Source organism: Aplysia californica, unplaced genomic scaffold (genome assembly GCF_000002075.1).
Source record: "Aplysia californica isolate F4 #8 unplaced genomic scaffold, AplCal3.0 scaffold00544, whole genome shotgun sequence".
Lineage (NCBI taxonomy): Eukaryota > Metazoa > Mollusca > Gastropoda > Aplysiida > Aplysiidae > Aplysia > Aplysia californica.
This window is the reverse complement of record NW_004797814.1, coordinates 121,172-140,794: the sequence shown is the minus strand read 5'-3', so window position 1 is coordinate 140,794 and position 19,623 is coordinate 121,172. Positions and strand designations below refer to the sequence as shown.

At 38.8% G+C, this 19,623-nt stretch overlaps 1 protein-coding gene across 3 annotated transcripts in view; it reads right to left on the bottom strand.

Moving 5' to 3' along the window:
• LOC101859811 (importin-11) overlaps positions 1–19,623 on the bottom strand; it is a 56,307-nt gene that overhangs the window by 11,777 nt on the left and 24,907 nt on the right. For all 3 annotated transcript variants that reach the window (XM_005106573.3, XM_013087088.2, XM_035971946.1), the window contains exons 13-24: positions 18,215–18,353; positions 17,706–17,811; positions 13,995–14,158; positions 12,903–12,943; positions 12,468–12,533; positions 11,659–11,823; positions 9,790–9,982; positions 8,333–8,412; positions 7,763–7,843; positions 5,735–5,830; positions 1,204–1,317; positions 73–194 (exon numbers count right to left, since the gene is read on the bottom strand). In XM_005106573.3, the coding sequence (XP_005106630.1) occupies positions 73–194; positions 1,204–1,317; positions 5,735–5,830; positions 7,763–7,843; positions 8,333–8,412; positions 9,790–9,982; positions 11,659–11,823; positions 12,468–12,533; positions 12,903–12,943; positions 13,995–14,158; positions 17,706–17,811; positions 18,215–18,353 (1,367 nt within the window). The remainder of the gene's footprint in view (positions 1–72; positions 195–1,203; positions 1,318–5,734; positions 5,831–7,762; positions 7,844–8,332; positions 8,413–9,789; positions 9,983–11,658; positions 11,824–12,467; positions 12,534–12,902; positions 12,944–13,994; positions 14,159–17,705; positions 17,812–18,214; positions 18,354–19,623) is intronic.

The following is a 19,623-nucleotide window of genomic DNA, read 5'->3' as shown; positions in this document are numbered from 1 at the left end:
TTATTCACACTATAAAAAATTTCACACCACTAAGCAATGATGCTGTAGCACAACCTCTATTGTGTCCTTTACCTGTAGTTCTGTGTAAGAAGTGAGGCCAGAGACAGAGCAGAGAGCTTCCTCCTCTCAGGCTGTGTGATAATGTCGAGACGATCTGTCCAATGATCCAGCAAAGCACCAAACAAGGAATTCGTCTGATGGATAGAACAAAATATTGCTTGAAACAGTAAAAGAATGAAATCCAGGATCATGAAACAGTTTTAGTTTTGGTAGAGGTTTTGTTTGTTTTAGTAGAGGTTTTACGGCGCTCGCAACTGCATAAGGAAACAAACGGTACTCGCAACTGCATAGGGTCATATGAGCACCAGAAAATTAGAGGGGTTACAAGAGAGTAACAAACATAGAAAAGAAGAAGGGGAGATAAGGACGATAGATGTTAGACAGGAAAGAAGGAGCAAACCACACCAGAGCACCCACTAACCACCCACATCATCATGAAACAGTTTGAGTGTATAGTTTTTTAGCTCAAAATACAAGAGCACTTTGTACACAAAACACTTAACTCTCTCCTAGACTTGCATGAATTCTCTCACATGCACAAACATGGCACTACAATGAAACTCGCATCCAGTGGCCTTGGATTAGTTTTAGTAAGGTTTTACGGCCCTCGCAACTGCATAAGATTTATAAATACGAGTGCCAAGGCGAGGAGGTCAACACAGAAGTCCAAATGGGGAATCAGGCTTGCTCTGCTCACCTCTCTAGCCTCAACAGCAAAAAGTCTGCCTCGACTATCAAAGCACCCCAGAAAAAGCAGTTCACAAGAGAGTGACAAACATATAAAAGAAGTAGAGGAAAAATGACGACAGTAAGGATGAGGAAGGAAAAGGCAGCAGTTCCCCCTATGTTATTCTGGCACAGTATGAGCATAATAACTGTTAATAGCCCCCTGGGAATGGCCTAAAGACAATTTCAGTCAGTAGCACTGCCCCGGTGGGGGATGGCATTAGATTGAATAAAACCTCACATTTAACAATAAGAGAGATAATCCATATTTATCATTCATTAAAATCAGCTCATTTACAATTCTACTGTGCATAAGAACGCAAGATATTAACGCCCCCCCCCCCCCCCCCCCAGGGATTTTGTCAGTTTGCAGCAGACACCATTGACATGTAGGAAAAGGAAACATTAGCCACTCACATCTCTTCCATTTTCACTTGCAGTATGTTGGATGGCAGACCACAGGAACTCTTGATTCTGAAGCAAAATCCTCGCGAACAGGCTTAAATGCATTGCCATTGCAACACAGTTCTCCTGAAAATAATAACAACAATATTCCTATTATAAACATCACTAGCTAAAAAGCTCTGTGGATTCAAGCAGTATACACCTTGCCAGCAAAAATCTGTCCCTGTAGGATTAAGCGATTGTGCGGCCGTGTTTTTTCGCGTAATTCTGCAACATTTGCATAATTTTGGATTCCCTGCGTTTTTTCAGGTTGGTTTTTTTTTTCATTTTTCAGAAAACAATTAATTAACGCATCGCCACGTGACTAAAGGGAAGTAATCAATGTAATAAGTCTCATTTAAGTGAAAAGTTGGTCATTTCCTCTGTCAGGAGATCTTGATTAATGGTTATGTGTTAGGGATTTTGTTCCTTGAGCTTCTATTTTTCAATCCATCAAAAGTTGCTCTCGTCTCATGTTTGCTGACGTTTCATGTTTGACAGGTGTCCCTGGTTCTAGTTATGTGCCAGCATCAGAGGTCCAGATGTCTTTTCTTCTTTTTTTTTTTCATTTTTCTTTCCTCTATTGATCTACAGCAGAAAATTACAGAGATATTTTTTGGTTGGTTTTTTTTTTTGCTGACTGATGTGTATTGTTTTCTTTCCAAATACTCAACAAATTACTGATACTGATATGTTCTGTTTTCAATATTTCTGTGCATAAAACATGAAAATTTTTGTTGAAAAAGTGCAAAACATGTCACGAATGGTGTTACGGTAACTTGTATAATTTTTGCATAATTTTGCATTTTTCTTGCATAATTTGGCCCTTTAAATTTGCATAATTCTACGGGGACAGAAAAATGAAATTTTGTCAATCAGGAAAATTTGACTTTTGCCAACAGGAAAATAAAATCAAGGAAATCACCAAACTCTAATATGTATTATTATGATGCTCTACACCTCTCTCTTTTTTTTTTTTATAGTAGAGGGTTTTACGGCGCTCGCAACTGCATAAGGTCTTATGAGCGCCAAGGGGTGGGTGTCAACAGAGAAGTCTCTACAGGGAATCAGACTTAGACTGCTCACCTCTCTAGCTTCAACAGCACAAGGTCTGCTTCGACTATCAAGGCACCCCAAAATAGCAGGTCACAGGGGAGTGACAAACATACAAAAGAAGTATAGGAAAATGACAATAGTAAGGATCAGGAAAGAAAAAGCAGCAGTTCCCTGTTGTAGATCAGGCACAGTTATGAGCGTGACATGAGTCAGCCCATTTACATTTCTACTATATAATACTTGAAAGTAGGTAGCGTAAACACGGCCTCGCGGGCACTCACGGCCTTCCGACCGCGTGGTATCGGTAAAATCGGGGTAATTCCGATCGCCGTTTCTTTGCTCTTTCGCTATAAAACACCAAATGCTGTACACCTTGTAAAAGTTCCGCTTTTCCTCGTTACAATGGTGTAAGTTGTTTATATGTCCGATTAGTAGGAGCTGGAGAATCGCCGACGAAAGCGAAGCCCCTCGCGGTCGGAATGCGAGGTCGGCCGGTTGAAAAATTGACACGCGTGCATTCAAATGCTTCGCGGAACGAGGGATGATTTAATACCGTCTTTTCATTGGCGGAGAACTGCAGAGCTTTAAACAGGCTTTCCCGTGATATAAGTTTAGCCTTTGGCGTCTTTATAGAAAGCTTTTAAAAATACCGTCAAAATGTTTAAAGATCCCTTTTTACACAAAATATGTATAATACCGACTTATAACTGGTATCAATTAAAAGATCAGTTCATTTTCTATTAGAATAAAGTTATTAATTTGGAATTATTTTTCATCAATCCTTCTGCGAGACTCGGAAAGCATGTGACCCCGCACGCCGGGTACACTACAGTATAGAGCCGACTCGCTCGCCGCGGGGGCCGGTGCGTGCCGCCGGGTCAACGCTCTGTGTTTTTGTCGAAATAACGACAGATCATCGTGTTTGAGGCGATAAAATACTGAATTGTAAAGATCTCACAGTCTTGAAAAAAATTAGGCTCCATATATTTGTTATAGTGATTGTACTCTGTTAATGTGGAGATGTTTAGTGCACTTGGTACTTTTTTTTATTGTCTGTCAAACATGGGGTTGCAGCCCGTGACTGACTTTAACAAATTTGATCAAATTTTAAACAACTACAATTTTCTTAAAAATTGACGGAGAGGTTAAAGAATGGTACCAAAATGCTCAGTGGATATAGGCCTTTCAAATGGAACAGATAAATTTGGCATACAGCTAGTTTGAAAATTTAGTTTCTGGTACCTATTAAAAGAGATGTGTCCCCCCTTTGGGAATGGCCTAAAGACACTTCAGTCAGTGTCCCCCAGGGGGTCACACCTCTCTTTGGTCCTCATAATCACACTAGAAAGCACGTAGCATGGAGACACATTCTAATTAATATTCATTCACTTGCAAACTTTCCATTACTGTCCATGGAAAAAAAAAGGCCACACATAACCTGTACGAGCATGGAGTGCAGAATCCAACTTCATTACACTTTCAACAAACTCACTGCTGTGGGCAATTTTTTAGTCTTTGTTTTGTTCGTTATTTACACTTGTGGAGCATGCAAGTCTAACACCAAGTTTCTAATATGACAAGCAGAATATTCCAAAGTGACTGCATGGGGACACAAGACAGCTGCAGAATCAAAAGTACTGACGATGGTAATGTTTGTATGAAATGAATACTGCCTTTTAAGTTCAGCTTAAACTGTTTCAGTACCATACTCAGTACATGAGACGACATGCCTAGAATGAAACACCTGGCCTACTCTTCAGACGTCAAAAAAAACAAAAACAGGAGCGCCCTGGGCCATTTTGTGCCCATCAAAGATGCTCTAGTGGTTGAAAGTTGAAGAACATGCCTGCACACAATGTAGACCTGCATGTGAGCCTCAACCAGATTGTCTGAAAATTTAGCGCACCCCCCCCCCCCCCCCCCAATATCTTATAAGAGCTTTAAATTTGTGGGTGTCATAAAAGGAAGGACTTCCGAGTAAACGAGCGACCACCCCAACAAATAAAATAAAAGAGACCTAACCCTTACCCAAACCCTACCCCCAAACAGAACCAGCTATGGCCCTCATGTAAAAAGGCCAGCACAAGTCAACAACAAAAAAAAGACACACTCCAAAACAAACAAGGAGCATAATATGGCCTTCATTGCCTTATTAAATTAATAACAGGGTTTGATACAATAATACAACAGAATTGGAATATGAATCCTCCATATTGTTATAGATCTAGTAATCTAAATAAATCTAGATCTAGAATCTAGATCTAGATCTAGTAGAAAAAGTGAATAGGAATAGGCCTTGAACGAGAAATCCGCATCCGATTCCAAACAGAGGGACTCAGCTGAGTCTAGAGATCTAGAATTCAGTCTAGATTCTAAGTAAATAATTCACGCACCTGATGAAATGCGTTTTACCAACATTAATATTACAATATTACAGCACAACCTATAATAGAATTGGAATATGAATCCTCCATTGAGGTCTATAATGGTCTATAAATCTAGATCTCTAGATCTAGAGTGGAACAAGTGAGTCGAACTTGAATGAATCCACATGATCTGAACAATCAGTAAACAAACGAAATTCAAAATGGCCACTCGAGCACGAAACTGAAAGTAGATAATTTAGGTCGTTGTACTTTTTCGTATTCGTATTTCTACTCAGGTTCCGACAATTATGTTGGAAACGCCGAAGTCGGCACGAAAACGAAAGTGCCGACAAAGCCGACGGGAGAAAAGGGGGGCGCTGGCAGTCAGCGATTGTCGGCAAACATGCAGGTCAAACATTGTCCATAAATAAAAAATTCCAAATAAACCAACCACCAAAGTGAACGAAACTGCATTGTACATAGAATCTTCAAAATGGCAAATATATGACAAAGGAAACTACTAACACAACTACTACAAAAAATAGCCACATACAGAGATTAAAAGATCTGTGGTTTGATAAAACTGCACTTGAAGATCTGGGAAATACGGAAGAAACAGAAGAGACAAGCTAAATTTAGGTACTGAAACAATCGGAGTTTGGTAACTTGAACATTCTACGTGAGCAAGGCAAAATGTCAGTTTCATCTCAAACTTATGCATTTTTCTCTCAAGAGGTTCAACTGCAACAGTTCCAAAATTGAGCTGCACAATCGGTCTTAAAAGAATCCCCCCAAAAAGAATGTTATGACACTTTTTAAATTGATTAAGCTATATATTTGTTACCGGTAAAAGTTAGAACCGATCGAACAAGTTAGGTGGCAGAGACTTTTCTTCCTATCTTCCTATGCCCCTAAAATCTAGAATCGCCCCCCCCCCCCCCCCCAGTCGGCCTGTCAAGAAATGTGCATTAGAACATCAGACAGAGACAGAGTTTAATGATGAATTTTTAAAAGTGATACTTGCAACATGACACAAGCATTGAGTCAAACATTATAGCTGAGAGAAAAGAAAGTGTACAAACTTCTCCATCAAGAATGGTGTTGAGAATGCCAGGAAGCATAGACTGGAACACAGGTGGGCCCTCTTGGGGAAACGCTTTCAATACCACCTCAACAGACTGAAACAGAAAAGTCAAGTCAATATTTAGAAGAATGAAAGAATTTTACTGATTACGAGCAAATCAAAAGAACAAAATAGGAAATGTTCACTTCATATACTTTTTATACAATGCAATACTAATGAAATTACAGAGTATATAAATAAAAAACCACAAAGAAACCTCCACAAATCAAAGGCAAAACTAAAAAAATCAAACCCAAATCAAACCACCACACATTATAAAAATGCAAAATCAATGATTTTAAAGGCAAATTCTGGAAATATGTACATTTGCCCACAGCTAACTACAAACAAGCAAAACTCGATTTCACCAACAGTTTACACTATATACCATAGGAATGTATGTATTCGTTGTAGTAACAGCACAGTCTTCTCATACACCCACAGGGATGTGTCGGAACAGCGCATCTCGTAATTCGAAATAACATTTTTCCATACAAATGTTTTGAAAAACAAACGCACCCATCATCATCAAGAGCATCAGCTTACATGAGCCAAGCAAGCTAACCTCCGCACAGTTACACACACTGCTGGTATCAATGCACATCACAGCACATCAACTGATGTGTAAGGTGTCAGTACTTGCTTGTAAATAGTCATGTGAGGGTGGTGGGGTGTAATGGAAGACAGACAGTGTGGTGTTGTATTGGGTCATATTTTGTGTGATCTGTGTTTGCGTGTATATATGTATGATTGTTTACAAGTGAGGGTGTAGATTGGGAAGTGATTACACAAAAGAGTTGGGTGACAGGCAGTTTCGGTTATATTGTTATGACATACGCAATGTGAGAGCCATAATTTTAAGTTGTAAGGCTCATATCAGTACAGTAGTCTCCTGCTCAGGAGCTTAGGAGAAAGCAAAAAGCGGGATCTTAGGAGAACAGGATCTTAACCAACTCATCAGAAGAAGAATCCACACTGACTCATGGTCAGGCCCACATTCAGTAAAATGATCTACCCTTACTTTGAAATGAACTACGGACAAAGAGTGGTTAACCTTGATGACCAATCACAGTGCCATTTTCACTTATCCAATCACGAGACTCAAGACCTATGTCAGTTCCACTGCTCCTCCCCTTCACCAGTCAAAGATCTTTAGCATTCCATCTCAGACCAAGTTCCCTGCTCATGTCAAATGCACCATTGCATTGCGACTGCATCATCCAGTATATCAAATTCAGCCAAAAAGAGGAAAAAACAACTGTGATGGTCAGGGAAATAAAGCACTGGCTAGTTCACAGTTCCGTGTGATCCCAACTTGTAGGCCCTACCCACCTAGAGTGTGGTATAAGTTCAGACAATAGGCTCAAATGCAGGTGCGAAGTTTGGGGAAAAATATGTCAACAAGTATACACCTCAGTGTGGTCCTCTCTGGGGCAAACATTGTGCCAACGAGTTATTAGGTTTTACAAGGGAGATGTAATCCCGTTCACAAAGGGGGGGGGGGGATTATCTGAGACGCAATGCGCACTACAATGATCGCAAATTTTCGCTACCTGGTTGATCAACTTTGCTTGCCTGGGTTTTTGTTCCATAAATCATGATTTGAAATGCGGGATCTTAGCTAAATGTATTCCTTCAGAGCAGAATCTTAAGGGTGACTTTTGTATCATAAAAATTCTGTTTTCTTAAAACAGCAGAATCATAAGTGATGGGATCTTAGGCGAAGACTACTTTATCGCTCTTGTCCTTTCTATTGCTTTGACACCCAACAAGGCCCACGCACTATCCACCCTTCTATCGATGCCAGATACTTGCCTTTTCCAACCATCAAAGCGTCACAGTCACTTCCCTAGATTTTCTTCAATACCTCTTTAATTATTTGTTATCACTGTTTATTCGATTTAAATTACAGGTTTTTTGTTTATACATCTGCTAACCCCCGACGTGTTCAAGGTATCTATGCTCAACTGTGCGTCTTCTATCTTACCCTCAGAATGAGCACAATGCCTTCTGTGCGGATGTCAGTCATCAAACTTCGCAATGAAGACGCTAAAACTTCTGAATATGTCTGTAATGAAAATGGAGAAAAAAAATTACATCTCACTGAAATCAAAAGAAAGGAAGCAGCCGGCTACCACAAGGACTTCTGTCATTATGCCAACACTCTGACTGCTTGTACTTAACAATTAAGTCCTTGAGTCTTAATCTTTTTTAAAGCAGCACACACTCACAAAAATGCTTTTACCTTGATGGCAAAGCTAAGTGTCAAGTTTAAAAAAGCAAGCATATATATATAATATATATATTTGGACGTTTGGGAAAATATGTAACTCATTGATAAAAAGAACTAATATGCCAAACTGAAATTGAGATTGAGTAAAGAGAAGAACATCAACATTATAATGGTCATTTAGTGCAGAGAAAAGATAGAAAAGAAGGACAACCTACCAGAAACACCCTCCAATCCAACCTTTCACTAAATGGTAACAGAGAAGAAAAGGAGACAGTGAGGACAAAGAATGCACACAAAACCAGGAAAAAGTCCACTCAGACTCACCTGCATAAAATCCCTCATGCCAAGGAGCACGTAACACTGAATGATCTTCAGACATACACGCAGATTTTCTGTACCCAGTTCTGAAACAGCATAAGAGTTTGAGCAAAGAGAAGCACATCCACACTATAACTGTCATTCAGTGCAATGATAAAATAAGACAAATAGAAACAATAAAGGAAAAGAAGAGCAACCTACCAGAGGTCCCTTCCAACCAACTGCACCCAAAGTAGAGGTTTTAAGGCGCTCGCAACTGGACATGGTCATATGAGCGCCAAGAAGTAGATGTCAACAGAGAAGTAAATAAAGGGAATCAGGCATACTCTACTCACCTCTCTAGCTTCAACAGCACAAAGTCTGCTTCGACTATCAAGGCACCCGGAAATAGCAGATCACAAGGGTGTCACAAACATACAAAAGAAGTAGAGGAAAATGACGATAGTAAGGATTAGTAAAGAAAAAGCAGCAGTTCCCTGTTGCTGTTCAGGCACAGTTATGAGCATGACACTGATGAATCAGCCCATTTACAATTCTACAGTGCATAAGAACATGTTAATGTCTCCCCTTTGGGAATAGCCTAAAGACACTTCAGTCAGTAGCACCGCCCTGTGGGGTAAAATCAAATGTTCAAGGGAAGAAAGTGGAATGATGGGGGTCACCTGAACACATACTTTGTACGAGTGCAAACAAATACATAACTATAGAGGACCCACCCAGAGACTGGAAAGGCTAAATGGAGCCAGCAAACGAGAGGCAGTAATAGTAAGGCAAAGCAAAGACAAAAATTAGTGAACGAATTTCCAAGATTGTTAAACATCTAGGTACAGGGCTACAAAACCCTGAAGGTGAATACTCAAAACCATAAGTTTTTGTGAAAAATGTCTGCAGGGCTAGAAAAATACAACCCAACACAATGACACCACATAATATCCCCACAATCTGTTTTAGGGTTGGAGTTTATGGTAACTCAATATGACAATGGTCAAATATCGCCAGTGGAATATTGATACAGAGCAGAAGTAGCATACCACACCATGACACACAGCAAAGCCACATGCAGTTTCCAGAAATGTAAAAGTTGTCAAACAAAAAACAAGAAAGAAGAGAAGATGACCCAAATGGACATTTCAAAGGAATGTTCACAAAAGCCACTACTTCTGGGTTCTACAACCTTTCATTCAAAGCCACCAGGCTCCCAAACATAAACAGGGTGCACTGGAATGTTCACAAGACACTATGTGTAATAGACATTTGTGGATGAAGAAATGATCCATAAAGCAGGGTGTTGCACACAATAAAAATCAAATCAAACTCCAAAGACACCACATTGTTGAACAGCTTGAGTTTTCTTGTCGCAATATTACATAGTGAGGTATTGCGGAATACAAACATAGCAAAGATGACATGTTGCTGAAGAGCTTGAGGAGCTCTCACGTTTAAAAAAATGTAACAAAACAAACCTAGCAAAGGTGGCATGTTGTCGAAGAGCTTGAGCAGTTCCGGGGACATGACGGGCGCATTGATGAGAGTGACGTACCACAGCTCCAGGCCATCTTCCATGAGGTACACATGCGGTTGCTGCGTCGTGTCTGTACTGATAGCGATAGCCGGAAGAAGGAACTGCCAGAGCTGCGTAGACTCAGAGCCATAGCCCTGCAACAGATAAGAGCTTGATAAAGGGAGGGACAATGGGTTTACCGTATTTAAACAAATAGACACAAAGATTTTTTCTTCACTTTAAATGGAGCAAGACAAGAGGTGACAGCAGTTTCTATCTCAATTCATAACAAATAAGTAAAATGGTATCACAAAAGACTTTGAATTTCAAAACAATACACAGACATGCGCATTTGTGGCAGAGAAACAAGAAAAAAGTAAAAGCAACTTACAGTCATAGTCAATTGCAAAATTATCCTATGCACCTCAGCAGCTTAACACTTTGCTGTCACATCTCGCCGATCGGCAATGTTTACCACCCAGTGTTTTAAGATTTACCCCAAAATGCCTTTGCCTTTGATGGTAAAGGTTTTTACTATGTTAGCCTTGTGATGGCAAAGTGTTAAAGGAGGAAGAAAGGAAAGGGACATAAACCCAGCAAAGTCTGATGTTCCTCAGCAGGTTCTGGGACAGGATGTCCTTTTCCTGGTTGGGTCTCACATGTCATCAGCACTACTTTAGGGAAGCATGTTGCAGCCAGTTTAAAACCCCCCAAAATATTGTGACTCATTCTCAAGAGTGTATCCCAGGAAAACAGTCTATAGCAAGCACTGAATCATCATCACCCCCCCCCCAAAAAAAAAAAAAAAAAATAATAAATTTTAATTGGAGCCTGCTTGCTGGTTGATGGGCTTGCTGCTCCCTCTTTTCAAGTGGTAACTGTTTTTTTTTCCCCTGCCTGTCACAACCTAGACATGCCTCTGTCCATTCTATACCGCATTAGTCTAACACAAATCAATATGACGGATAACCAAGGAGAATTTGTCATTTTTGCTGTTGTAGAAACTTTTGCACCGTTTTTTATTTGAGAAGGGAAACAGTGCAAACTTTTCAAAGACTGTAAAAATTAAATAAATCCGAATTCTCTTAACACATTACACCCAAAGGGCCTGGATGGGAAGTCCATTGTTAGATCCTAAGCAAGAGGAAGGAACCCACCTCCCGTGAATACAAGTGTTTAAAAAATACATTTTAAAAATACTAAACAAATTCCAAAAATCCTGAAAAAATAAGAGTTAAAAAGAAAACTGAATGTAGTTTCAGAAAAATATAACTTTATGTATGCGCAAACTGTTGGAAAAGTTGTAACTTTAGTTCAATCGGGGTGTCCGACCCGTCATTCTCAGCCTCCTGGTCGGGCCCTAGATCTAAATTCTTGATTTTCTCCGTCTGTTCAATCTGAATCGCCCCAAACTCTTGCAACAACGTTTTCATCAAAATCTGAGCCATCTGATTTGTCATATGCTTGTTTTTGCTCAAATCCATCGTTATTTCCGTTTTCGAACTCAATTGTGTCGCTTTTCAACAAGTCGAGACACTTTTGAAGTGTCGGTAACACAATCCCACTTCGATCAGCTCTAATACTAAAACTACTGGCCCGAAAAATTCCGTTTCGATATCAAACGAAAGAAGAAACTTTTTGCAATAACTGTGCAAATCAAAATCCCGGCCCCAGAGTCTCATCAAGGCGAGACTTCGTTTCTAAAGACGCTAGGTCAGCGCGGGCGGTTCAGGGCGAGTCAGGGTGGAGCGTGTAAGGGAATTCCCGGGCGAGTTAGGGTGTAATGTGTTAGTTAACCTAAAGACCACAGAACATGGTAATCATGACGCACCTGAACAAGATGTATCAGGCTGGTAAGGATGGCACATCTCAGCATGTTGTGCTCCTCAGACTCATGCCACAGTAAGGGTAGATATTGCACAAGGGAAGCAATGTATGGACGAATCTTGGAGCCCACTCGCTCGATCACAAAGGAAAGCACATGAAGGACATTCATCTGACAAAAGAAGATATCCTCAAGGTTCAAAATATGCCAAAAGCTAATAGCTAACATAATCTAAACATGTAGACCCTGGAGACCCCGGGTTTTCGAATTTAGGATAATTGTCAGGACAGAGCCAAGGCAAAACGAATCAAGGGAGAAAAAGTGGCTGGCACAATGGCCTGTTTGAGTGTTACAAACTAATCAACTTCACAATGTTGTTGCCAAAAATTCTACATAAAGAGACTATTCACTGCAGGAAACTAGTATGGGACCAACGACCTACAAAAGCCCAGTAACATAATAGCGACGACAAGCAAATATAACACATGCCAAATAGAAAACATAAAAAAGGCAAAATTTGAACTACAGCATTCTGAAATCAAAGCTGTCATTACATTACACATTTCTCTGTAGAAACAAGACAAGAGCAAGAGACATGAAGAAAACAAATGTGATGTAAAAACTGCTGCGAGCAATCTGACAGTATTCATTTTTTTCCCGAGCATGTTACCCTCTGACACCAAACTGCTTGAATATGTTGACATTTCAGTACAAAAAGTAAGCTCAGCTCTGGTAAATGTTTATCATCTTGAGACTTAAATCTAAAACTTAAAAAAAAATAATAATCATCGTCATTTAGCCATACAGATATTTACCTTCGTATCACATTCCCTCACTTCTTTGAGGAGTTGGAATAGAAGAGATATCACTGACTCTATGTACTGAAAATGAAAGCAACATTAAACACATTTTAAAAACAATAATTAAGCCATCTGTGAAATTTGCAAAAAGAAATTATCTGCTTTCAAATGTTAGGCAACCGTAAGGTTAAACAGGTAAAAAATAAACAGTATGGTGTTCATCACTCTTTTAGCATAAAATCTGATCTCGCCTATTTTAAATTCAGATAATTATTACTACAGATAATAGACAACAAAAAAATCAATATGGTAAGTTTAAATTAATCCCATTCTCCAAAATTAATAAGTCTTCCAATCATTTGATGGACTTCTTCATTTTACATTGAAGTTTTAAGTAAGATTGAACAGACAAAACTTGATTTGGTTCTGTGTTGAAAACTTAAAACTTACCGGAAGCAGTTGCTCTGTATTGAATTCAAAATCATCAACAGGTGCAATAAGTTAAGGAAAGGAGTCTATTTAAATAACACTCAGTACATTCAAACAGTTCATCGAAGTTAAAAAAAACCAAAACAAACTTGTCAACAAAAGTCTGAAAGCCAATTTCTCTATAGAATTTGAAAACTATACAAAATACTAAAATGTGTACAAATATTCCAGAGACAGATCCCTACACTCACCGGCTACACGTGTCGCATAAGATGCGGTCATAGTACTGTTTCCGCTGACTACCTTTGCCGCAGTCCCTGTGGTTTTTTAGCTCAGAGGGTTTTTCCGCGTTATACTGCAGCATATGTGGCGTGGGCACTGCTTTTAGAAACTACAACCACTTCCGCAACGGAAGAGCAGGAAAAGGGTAGTAATGCACTTTTGGTGCTCTAAGCGCCAAGTGCCATTATGCATAGGACAATGTTTCTGTGTTTATCACACGAAGGAGAGTTACTGGCTGTAACAAACTGTGACAATTGGACAGACCGTTGCCATCGAAGGTCCTTTTTGTGTTCTCTATGGGTATGTGTCACAAACAATAGGAAACAAATGTTTTAGTTGCGTACAATTCACACTTGATTTGTTTTCCTGGGTCCCAATTTGAGGTCCAACCATGGTTATAGCAGAAAATTTCCGAACCTTTTTTTGAGTGTTTTCTAAAAATTAGATGAAAGAAGCAAAAATAGCATTCTGTTTGTTGTATTACAATCTTTAATATGTCCATAATAAGTATCCAAAGTTTAGTGACTTTATGTCAGTTAGTTTTGTTACAGTGATCATTAGGAAAACACATTGAAATAGCAGGTACCCAGTGTACATCAAAGACAAATATGGCGGGTAGCCAGTGAGTTAAATTAAAAAAGCAACTTAAAGCGCAACAAATAAAAAAAAAATTACATAGAGTTATAAAAGAAAGGGAAAATAAAGCCTCTGTACAAATCGAACTGTTGAGTTTACACAGAATCATTTTATCAATAAGATCAGCTTACTGATACTACCCAACAGTACAGAAACAAGACACATAAATCTCTTCCACAAAGTGAGCAAGGATATCAGTTTTGAGAGTCTGTGCGGCCTCCAGTCGAACTGCCAGATCCTCATTGAGGTCGAGAAGGCCCAACACTGCCTGATACAACACGGGTCGGAGGCTTACTGACATTTTCACTCCAACCCACTGACCCATCAACCAGACCACACGCTTGCGGATGACTCTATAGCTGGAAAAGCAAAATCAACATATGAAAGTGCAGAAAAATGTACAGCAGAAATTTAGACATTGATCTGGAACTATTCGCCAATTATACTAAAAAAGTAAGTCTTTTATAAAACAGAAAGCAAATCAGGAAAACACCTTAAGAAATGCCTATTGATGACATTGTAAAACTAATTTCCGTTAAAAAAAGGAAACAACTGCTTATTATGCAATAAGAAAAAGCGCCTAAAACATGACAAGCAAGCTTAAAGCTGGGCTTCTCATCTAAAATTTCCCATTTCAGGTAGATTTCGTATAAAATTCAGAGAGTACAAAAACAAAGAAGGGAAAAAAACAACAACATTACCCAGGTACAAGTAGTTACCACTGGGTGAAGCTGGTTTATAGTAATTACTTTATAATCATATTTCAAAAACTTAAAGCTTAAAGCGTGTGTGTAAGCATGAGAGCATGCGTGCATCTAGGTATGCTTATTAGAAGGTAAAAATGTTGATGAAACAAGATGTGTTTCTATTTGAAGGAACATTTATGGACTGGAGTCCACGGCTTTTTAGTTTTAGTTGAGGTTATACGGCACTCACAACTGCATAAGGTCATATGAGCGCCAAGGGGTGGATGAGTGGATGTCTACAGAGAAGTCCTTACAGGGAATCAGGTATACTCAGCTCACCTCTGTAGCTTCAACAGCACAAAGTCCCTCGGAAATAGCCGGTCACAAGAGTGTGATAAACATACAAAAGAAGTAGAGGAAATGACAATAGTAAGGATTAGGAAAGAAAAAGCAGCAGTTCCCTGTTGCAGTTCAGGCACAGTTACGAGCATGACATTGAGGAATCAGCCCATGTACAATTCTACTGTACATAAGAACATGTTAATGTCCCCCCTTTGGGAATGGCCTAAAGACACTTCAGTCAGTAGCACTGCCTCGGGTGGTGGTCCAAGGCTCTAATCAACCAGTCTTGAATGCGTATTTGAAAGTACAGCGACGGTCAAACTACTTTAAAATCCATAACCGTACCAATAACGACTATATTAAAGCATATTTCCTGACAAGGACATGCCAACACACGAAAGAGAATTGGGCCAATTTTAAAATACTTTATTTTTTATTATTCTAAAAATCTCAACCCCCTAGTAAGGATGTCTTACCAAAAAAAAAGGAGGACCCTCTTAAAAGGCAACAACTCAATCATATTTGCACCAATTTCAACAAAACTTCAAACAAATAGAATTCATCCAATGGAACGTCCAGTTTGTTAATAAACAGAGTTCGAGAAATATCAAGTTAAAAAAATTCCAACCAAAATTGGGTAAAACTCTAATCTTTACTTCTTAAAAGCATTCAGCTCCATGGGTGTGATCGGCTCTTTCTGGTTTCAGGACGAGGCCAGTAAACAGTAAAACCACAACAGTCACATCAGTTGGATTTTTCACCATGCTGAGAACATTTTGAAGTTTGTGGGGAAGGTATTATACTGGTTTCAGTAGGATTAAGTCACACCCCACATGTCAGGAGTGGCCCTTGTATGATTGCAAGAAAAGTTTGGGGAATGCCTTATACGACAAAAGCTTACAAATGAATGGTCACCGCATACCCTGAGCCTAAACCCCTTCAAATACATGTATTACCTTGGGTTTTTCTTGTACTTCAACCCCTTCAAAAACATGTATTATTTTGGGGGTTTTCTTGACAGTCTAGGGAAACAACCTATAAATAACTGAACATTTGAATCTCAATTATGAACTTGAGGTCCAGAGAATCAACCAGGAAACATGTCAGAGTTATTCAAAATTTCCAGTAGTGGATCTGACTGGAGCTTGAATGAAGAGAAATGGTTAACATCTGGAGCAAAATTTGTTCTTTGATGCACAAACAATATGGATGATTTTTTTAAAAATGCAACTGCATAGTTTTGCATTCCATTCAATTTTGGTTAATTTTTAATTTTTTTTATTTGATATTTCTTTTAATGTATTGGTTGATATTCCTCATATTGACAAATTTACATACCCTCCGGTAGAATTTTATTTTGTTTGAAGTTTTGTTGAAATTGGTCCACGGATGACCGAGCTATTGCTTTCTAAATGAGTCATTTTTTTAGACACTTGGTACCTGAACAATCAGTAGAAATAGGCAGCTCTGTTAAAGTAAACTTCTCTTTCAAATTTGGAAGAAAAAAAAATCAAAATTACAACCCACACTAAAGTATAAAAATACACTGTAGGCTTACATACTAAATATAATCTATTTTTGTAGTGCAAAAAAGAATAAGATAGTAAAAAGTAAAGAGGAAGAAAAAATATGTACCTCGGTCTTCTGTCTCATAGCAATTACACAATCATTACAATTTCAGTCAGTTTGCCTACATTTTTATAAATAGTCTGATCAAGGTCCTGCTATCCCTGTAAGTTAGGCTACCAGACTCATAATCGCGAGATTGCAAGTTCAGGAGGATCAACGCTCTGCACTATCCAATGTTGTCTCCTTGGGAAAGGCACTTTACATTAATTTTCCCTTTTGGTTCAGTCCTATCGCAGGTGGACGGACGTAAACACTTTCCACCCACCCAGCACCAAACGTTTGTCCCCGTGTACCAAGTACCAGGATTCAGATGGAGTCAGTACATCACTACTATACCTGTCTCTCGGCAAAAATACTCCAATCATTATAATGTAATTTTGAGCTCATTGAGAAAATTGAACAGGCCTGTCGCAGGTTCATCAAAAACGGAATAAGCATCAGGACTAAAACCATTAAATCTAGCACATTCATCACCTGAAACTTCATCATGGTGTCAGTGTAAAGCAGCAACCATGCTAGGTCTACATGACATTTAACTCTTTTTTAAAAATTCGCTCTAATTGTAATCAAACTGATTTTTGTACTCAAAGACCACACAACCCATTCAAGAAAGAAATCGTAACTTTAACAAGTGCCAGTGCCCATGTCTAGAAGGATATAATTCCTACGTTTTGTTGCTATATCACTCAGTTGCCGAAGGCATCCCGTGGGGGAAAACTGACAGCTTCTTACCGTCGCCGATCGGCGTCCCCCGGGGCCAAAGCATTAAATTCAGCCGGACATTCTTCCAATTTTTAAGAGGCAAAACTAGTTACTCTTAATTTATTCAGTACACGGTACATAAGACCCTTCGGTATGATTCATAAATGCATATAAAATAAACAAAGATTTTCATAAGGAAACAACTGTTAATGTCAAAATAACAACACATTAACAAAACACACACAAAAAGAAACCCCAAACTGCAAAAGTACTTTGTTGTGACAGAACAGACACAATGAAATGAGAACAACTTCTAAAAAAGAAAAAGAAAACTTCTTTAACAACTAAACCAGTTTGCACATGAGCACTCGTAAATATCACAGCTACAAAGTGCCAAGCACTATTTTCTTTACAATTCCACCTCTTTACAGTTCAATAAGATGTTCAAGATATTCACATTCATTTCATAAAGCCACACAAACTGATTCTTGCAGCATTTTTTGTACCTGAACCGAAGTTCTTTAGCTGAATCTTTATTCATTCGTACCTCTTGTGCTTCACTTGAAGCTCCTGCAACAAGTGACTGGTGAACCAGGAGTCAAAATCAATTTCATCAAACAGGTCAAAAGATGCCAAACCAACAGCATTGTAAGCTGAAAAGCAAACACAACAGAATAATGTTGACGGACAGCTGCACATAAGTGGAAAGAAAAGACCTTTCACTAAAATTGTAGAACAGACTAACAATAACAACAAAAATCTCCATGTTGGGATACATATTACATCAGAACAAAATACAATCTTGAAATTTAATATGGGGTTGTTGTGTGGGGGTTTTTTCAAACTATTTTTCAAAATTGCTAGTGAAACATTATATTTTTTATGAGCGGGGTGCAAAATCTGAACAAAAGTACGATGGAAAATGTATGGCAGGCTGTGATTTTTGTGACACTTAAGAACATGGAGGGCTATACTTTACTTTTACCAGAGCAAGAATATGCACACATACAAATACTGAATGATGGGTACATTCTCACATTACATTCGTTTGCTTACCTGCATCTTTCCTTAGCACAGCTGCAAGGTTCTCTGGATCACATGGTCCCTGCATGGCCTGAACCATCTCCAGTAATATTGGTGTTAATGAAAGACGGAATGCCTTGAAAATGGTCAAAAACAAGGTTTCTGTGCAGGGCTGAAAAAAAGAAAAAAAATCCAAAACAAAATGAAAAGGAAGCCTGCAAAGTAAAAATATAACATAACAATTTGTATGATCATTCATTAATACATAGCAATAAAGCTGGATTGTGAGACAAGTTCAGATGAAAGGCTATATCAAGTATTTTTAGGCCACGGTAAAATGCAAACTTGAAGACACAGGAAGGCGCCCACAAGCCAATATCTGAAGAAAGAAGAGAGTAAGTGAAATGAAGAGAAGAGCAGGAAAACTTTCCATTGCCCCTGAAAATGCAGATTACTGCAGTAGATTACTATCACCGCCTACTTGCTTGTCTGGACACTATCATGATTAACACTTTGTACTCCTGTGGGCCACCACTATCCAAAAATGTTTACTGACAACTCAACAAACAACTTGTGAGCGGTATGCACTGCCAAACACCTTAAGTTCAAGAAGAAATGTTCAGGAGTTGCTTATAAAGACAATCCATACGAACAGTTGAAAACAGCCATTCATTGTGGATATTGTGTGTGTTGTGTTTCAAAAAGGGGTCTACATTCTGCATGGGTCTCAACTCAGAATTTTTAAAAAGGAGGAACTTTCCGGTGATCGCGACAGAAGCCCATTTTCGCGAGACATCCACTATTATTATACTGTTGGACCCAAGAATGTTGAAATAAAAACCATCAATTTATCAAAGCAAGGTTATTTCATACCAGTTTGAGGGTTTGGAAGATAATTTCAAGTAAGAGTCACTTACCAAATATTTCCAATCTTGATTACGTACAGAAAGTGGAGGCGCACTGTGGGCTTGTTCGACTTATTTATATTTTACCTTCATCATATTCGCCTATATAAACTATATAAAAATGAATCTTGTATTGAGCCTGGGAAAAGGCCTAAAACCAGAATATCGACTGTCATGAACCTGTCTGGGTGTAATGATTCATATACATGTAATATATGTGAAAGACAAAATTAATGCTCAAACTCAAAGTAGAGTAATAACTTGAATAGCTCAAGTTTAGTGTGAGGGGTGTAGGAACTGTGGGAGGGCAAGATACAGTGACACTGAAAATCTGCGAATCTCGAACAAAAAGCTAAAATATAGAGACATAATTTACTGTCACCCATCCAATGAAACGAGAACACTTAGGCCCCTGCCCTAAGTTCATTAACACACTTACAAGTAGTAATGACGGATCCTGATTATACAAAGGCATGCACAAACGCGCACTTTACTTTGCAGAGAGCTGTAGTAGTAATCAAAATTCTAAATATTAAA